At 29.1% G+C, this 6332-nt stretch overlaps 1 protein-coding gene across 1 annotated transcript; it reads left to right on the top strand.

The window, feature by feature from the left end:
- Positions 1–2199: 2199 nt before the first annotated feature.
- LOC142629951 (putative GPI-anchored protein At5g19250) lies at positions 2200–5826 on the top strand. The gene is made up of 2 exons (XM_075804010.1): positions 2200–2329; positions 5065–5826. Exons 1-2 carry the CDS (start codon positions 2248–2250, stop codon positions 5565–5567), a joined length of 585 nt encoding a protein of 194 aa, XP_075660125.1. The 5' UTR covers positions 2200–2247; the 3' UTR covers positions 5568–5826.
- The last annotated feature ends 506 nt before the right edge of the window (positions 5827–6332 follow it).

Genomic DNA, 6332 nt, shown 5'->3' with positions numbered 1-6332 from the left:
TTTTGGTTTCTAAATTGATTTTGCACTTACGTAAGTTCCTAAAAATATAAAATCATTTTCATTTTGGTCTCTAGCGTCAACTCATTAATAGAAAAGTTCTACGTAACAAACGGAGTTCACTGTTAGCATACTAAATACTGACGTGGCTAATAAAACAATAATAAATTTTTTTATTTGACTCTTAAAAGATGACACGTCATAATTTTAATTAAAAAATGCGAAAATGTATTTTTGGTCCTTACATTTTTAGCTTATTCTCGATTTTGGTCCATAAATTGATTTCGCTTTTAAGTCAGTTCGTGATTTTTAAAAATCGTTTTTAAAATAGTCTCTGCCGTCAATCCAGTAACAAAAAAAGCGGAGGTGGCAAACGGAGGTCCAGCGTGTCAAACCCCTTTATTAAAATAATAATTAAAATCTCTATGTTTCCTAAGTTTAATTGAGTATCCAGTTTACCAAAACAAAAAAATTAATAATAATAATAATTAAAAATCCAGCGTGTCCCACTTACACCCACATGACCCTGCCATCTCATTTTCCCGCCCATTTAGCCCTCACATGACCCTCATGTGTCACTGCCAAATACAAAGATACACACATAGAGAGAAATAGATATGCACTTCTCAGATTATCAGCTACGATAAAAGTCATTATCGTTCTAACTCACTATGATTTCTCAAATTATCAGTTTTCAAGTTTCAGGGAAATGGTTTTCCCAGGGGAATGTTACGGTTTTCAAGTTGGATGTTGGGGAAGAACACAAGGACGAACACGAGTTGATTTGGGAATGTTAGGGTTTTGTTTCCAGGTGAAATTTGGGGATTTTCAGTGAAGGACTAAAGGTAGTTTATGAGTTAATCTTATAGCTTTCATCAATCTAGAGGACGATGAATTAAAACAAAAAATGAATTTCTTGAACATTTTTTTTGAATTTTTCTGTACACCGCACGGATTAGCAACTAGTGTATAAGTAATAAAACTTAAAACCTTAAGTTGTAGCTTTTTGTAACGTGTGGCAAGTGTCTTTTAAAAGCTACTTGGACACGGCTCCAAGTTATAATGGAGACCACATATTATGTTACAAACAAGGCAACGACTGTTTGAGCCAAAATAAAATAATTACTTAATTAATTAATTAATAGGTAAAAGTTCAAAATGAAATAATCCCAAATTTAAAGGGTACAAAAGCATACTTTAGTGAATTATTTAAATGATCAATTTTGAAAATTGCTGGTAGTGAATTGATAAGGGATGGCTACATGGAGGCCTCTTTAATATGATTTCTCTTTTTTAAAACTGCTTTTTTGAGTTTCACTTTCACGTCTCTTTCATCATTTAGTAAAGCAGGAATCTTTTACTAATAATTAGGAAATTACTAATAATTAGGAAATTAAAGACAAATCAAGAAATAACAGCCAAAGGATCTTCGATTAAAGTTATTCCTTTCTTTCTATTTTAAGATCATTTCATATTCATTGACATGCATACGTGTGCTTCCTTTAATATATATATATATTAAGAAGATGATATTAAGAATGAGCACACATATGTTTCTATTTATCAACATTTTTTTATATAATTCATGCCAATCATTTTTTTTTCAGCTAAAATATAAAGTACGTCCTTTACGTTTGGCTGAATTGTCATTTTCATCTGAAAGTCTAGTTTTCATCTCATTATAGTGTTTTCTTTAATTTAATAATTACAACGGGAAACGAATATTTAAATCTTGAATGTCTTAAAAACACTAAAAAATGTCAACTAATTAATCTGTAAGACTCTTGACTTTTTTGTCACTAAAATTCGAAACTTTATCAGCAATTTTATAGACAACAACAAATCGAAGGACTAATTTGCCAGAGATATTAAAGTTTAAGAGCAAAAATTTTGAAAAGGCAAGGTAATTGTAACGGCAACTATTAATACTTTCAAAGCAAGAATTTTCGCGTTAAAATGTCTCTCTTTGCAATGATATACTGTAAGCGCAATGCATTACCAAAAATATCTTTTAAACTATCGCCGTAAGAGAATCCAACTTCGCTTGTTACTGGTACAAGAAAAAGAGAGGGAACCTAGAGCACCTTGACATGCACGGCAAACTGACAAAAAAGCAGAGATTCTAAGGACAACTATAGCTAAGAAAAGTTACAAGTTCTTGTATTCTTTGTCTATTAATGTGTTCTTATTATAGTATTTTTATTTTTTATATACTGCTCATCACAAGGCACAGCTCTCAAGTCTGAAACCATGGCCATCCTTAAACTTAGCCTTGTTTTGCTTGTTCTTCATGTTGTGCAACTGCAAGGCAACGCAATGAGTGATTGTGATGGTACTCTCTCTCTCTCTCTCTATTAATATATAAATAAATATTAAGTAATAAATATATGTATAAATAAAAAAATTGTATAATAATATACTATTTTACATATAATATATATATATATATAGTATATTTTTCATATATAGTTTAATTTACTTAAGCTGTCGTTGAAGATATGCATGAAAAGTTGCATAATTGCTTCACTATCTTGTTTTAAGTAATATTAGTAGAATCCAATGCTTGTTTTCTTTATTCTTCTATTTTTTTTTTTAAAATGGGTTTATAGCAAAATCCTAAAGTTTAAAATTATAAAAGAATTAGGAGATTGAAGGGAAAATGTTGGTGGGTCAAGAATATATGACATACATAGTGGTTAATTATTATTACTATTATTCATAGTCTCAGTTACTTTCAAGTGCCCTAAATATTTTGTTTTTTAGTTTAAATTAGCTTATAATCCTATGCATATGCATGAATATACTTAAAAGATACACATTAATATGCAAAATATAATTCTTACATATATAATTTAAATATTATTTATAGTCATTTTCATTTTTTTTAACTCTTTAAAAAGTCTTGTAAGAATGTTATTAGGTAAAAAATGTAAATTATCAATTTTTAAATATTTTTATGTTCATTAATTTTAGACTTTTTGGTTTTTGTACACAATAACTTACTTGAATGGATATTTATGATATAATCCCATATTTGATCCCAAAATTAAGAAATAAAACTCTTTATAAAAATAAATAATTTAGGAAATTGGACTTCAATTGTAGAATTTAATTGAATTTTCTCTAAATTTTACCTACTAATATATATATATATATATATATATATATATATATATATACATACATATATATAGATGAATTATAAATTTGAATTGTTTTTAGTTATACAAAAAAAAAAGGCTCATAAATATAAAACCATTCAAACTCTCTATTCCTCTAATTTTATATATAGTCTTAGATATATGATTATGTTTTTTATGATTAATTTATATTGGATTCTTCGTTTTCTACACTAAATTAACTCATTTGGCATAAAAATTAAAAAATTTCGATTAGATGGGACATATATATATATATATATATATATATATATATATATATATATATATATATATATATATATATATGACTTATAAACGTGAATTGTATTTAGTTCTATAAAAAAAAGGGGGGGCTTATAAATATAAAATCATTCAAAAATTATATTTTTTATGGTTTGCTTATATTGGACTCCTCATTTTTTTACACTAAATTAACTCATTTGGCATAAAAAAAAATTTAAAACTTAAATTAAATGGGACACATGTCGCAAAATTAAACTCTAATTGAAATCTAATTTTTACATTGAATTAGCTCACTTAGCACAAAAATTTATATTAGATGGGACACGTGACGCAAAATTATACTCTAATTGAATTCCAATTTGAAATTTAATTAGATTTTCTCTCAGTTTTACCTATTAGTATATATATAGAATACTGAATCTATTACTTTGAGTTTCAAATACAGTGACAAGACCAGTTTGTTCTACCTTGAAAAAAATGTTGTGATATGGGATATAGTACATGTAGGGACTTTCAATTTGAAAGATAACATTTTCTATTTAGAGGACTACAACGTATCCTATAAAGTAGGAGTATAATTTTCAATTTGAAGAACTATGGCGAAGACTGATAAAAAAGATAGAGAGTGGTCCTTGCTGATGAAAAGATAAGTAAAAGCCATATAAGATATTAAGATGGTTTGATCTTACGTAGAGGGGAGCAATTAATACACAAGTGAGAAATACTTGTGGTTTCGTGTGTTCGAGTCAAGAGAATGAAAAAATGTAGAGGAAAAATCACAAATTAATGTTAATAGAAGTAGTAAAATATGATATATTATTTTAAAAAGTGGCAGAAAATATGATTTCAAATAAAATGAAATTGCAAAAAAGATTACAAGTGATTACCGTGAATCTAGACTAGGTTATGTGTTTTTTTTTTTTTTTGGGCTAAGACTAATGGTATGTGTGGTAATTACAGTTGTTTGGTCTTAATGGTATCATTATCAATGTGAGTTTTACTTTGTGTTCTTAGGCAAGCCAATTCCTCAACTTGAAGCATGAAATTCAATTTGAAACATGCATGTGCTCAATTCCAATCAATGGTCCTTGAGTATCAAGGATAATATTGGATCTTAAAAAAGAAATTCATTGAGTTGCTAAACTAATTCTTTGTTAAACTAATCAAACAAAATCCAAAACCATCAGTCAGCAACCTTTTTTAAAAGTCATGAAAGTTTGATAAAGTTATTGAAACAGTGCTTAAAATAATTTTTCGGCAGAATAGGATAGCCTGCATAAGAAGAATTGAGCACTTAATTAGACCATTTTATATCTTGATGAGTAACAGGCTTTACAAAAGTATTTGAGGCTTTACAAAAGTATTTGGTGCTTTCAGGAAAACACAACGATTGCTTCTCTTTTTTTTCATATAGCTTTACCTAACTATCCTGTTAAGATCAAAATTATCAAAATGGCATTTGTTGTCTTTTTTAATTTCGTATGGCTGATGCCTTCCCACTTCTTCACCAATTGAATTCCATCAAAGTATCAGATTAATAATTAATATTGGTATCTAGTTGTAGAACATAGAGAAGATCACTGCTAAATAGGCTAACTTTGGTGCATTACTTATTTAATCTTCACCCTATTAGTTCTAACGAATGCAATTTTTACATCTACAGCTCAAACATATCTCTGGGATGACCTTAATGGTTACAGGAGGTCACTACATCTCAACAACTTCACTGACAACAGCAATGCAGCTTGCCTAGCTAATAAAATTGCAGGCCAGTTAAAAAAGAAGGGAACTTGTGAAAACGCCTTTAACCACAGCTCTACTCCAGGCACGAAGCCTAATGTCACTGACTTTGACAAGCTCCTGCATAAGTGTGACATAAAAGACAAACACGCAGTTGGTGGGATCATTTTGCCTGTTTGTGTGCCTAGATTAGACCCAATTGTAGTGTTTTCTAATTATACAAAATCTCAATATGCAAAATATTTGAATAATTCAAACTACACCGGGGCTGGGATTGCCTCTGAGAATAATTGGATGGTGGTTGTTTTGAGCACTAACACAACATCCGGAAACTTTTCTGGTGCTGCTTCTTTGATTGCAAATATCAGTATGGGTAACTACATGTTGGCTTTGTTCATTGGATTGTTGCTTGTTTCAGTGAGCTGAAATGCTCCAGGTGCCTGTGATTTATACAAATTTATTTTCTTTTTACATGCTTTTTGGGTAAAGTTGTGAACTTGGCAGGGATTGTTTCTCTTTTTGTAACATATTATGATTGTAATTGTGCATATTTCTTATGGCAAGTTCATTCTTGCTGAATATGTAAGAACTGCATAATAAACTTGTGCAGTACATGAATAAAATATGGAGTTCCATTACTATGCTTTAGTAATGGAGTAATAATTAAGGGGTGAAGGCCCAGAAACATGACCTTTTTATTCATTAGTTTCTTCAATTGATTTAAAGCATCTTTTCTAGTTCATGCTTTCCAGCGGAAATTGCTTTTAAAAACTCAATTTTGCAAACAGAAAAATAAAATATATCTAGGAATCAACACCAAGCAAGGATTAAAAACTTGTCCTCATTAAAGCACATAGTGCACTTATATAGACTACTATGACTGAACTCTGACCGTAATTGACTTTTACCAAAGCTCAATTATTAAATAATAATTAAAATAGCATTGACTCTAGAAAATTCAATAAATTACTAATTAGCTAATAAGATAAAATCCGATGGATCAATGCTAAAATACAATTGGTTTCTAAAATCAAATGAATTTTAAATAATTGTTGCGCTCCTTGCATCTAGAACTGGCATTACACTTTTATCTTTGATTAAATTACATTTTGGCCCTTTAAAGTTTGAGATTTTTTTTTTCGGTCCCTTAAGTGTTAAATTTTTTATTTTAATCCCCCAAGTTTGATTCCG

Source organism: Castanea sativa, chromosome 3 (genome assembly GCF_040712315.1).
Source record: "Castanea sativa cultivar Marrone di Chiusa Pesio chromosome 3, ASM4071231v1".
Lineage (NCBI taxonomy): Eukaryota > Viridiplantae > Streptophyta > Magnoliopsida > Fagales > Fagaceae > Castanea > Castanea sativa.
This window is presented reverse-complemented; position numbering and strand designations above follow the sequence as displayed.

Bases quoted from the DNA above. Each gene is read 5' to 3' on its own strand.
- LOC142629951 (XM_075804010.1), top strand. From the start codon at position 2,248: ATGGCCATCCTTAAACTTAGCCTTGTTTTGCTTGTTCTTCATGTTGTG. The intron at 2,330-5,064 runs GTACTCTCTCTC...TTACATCTACAG, and splicing joins CGCAATGAGTGATTGTGATG to CTCAAACATATCTCTGGGAT.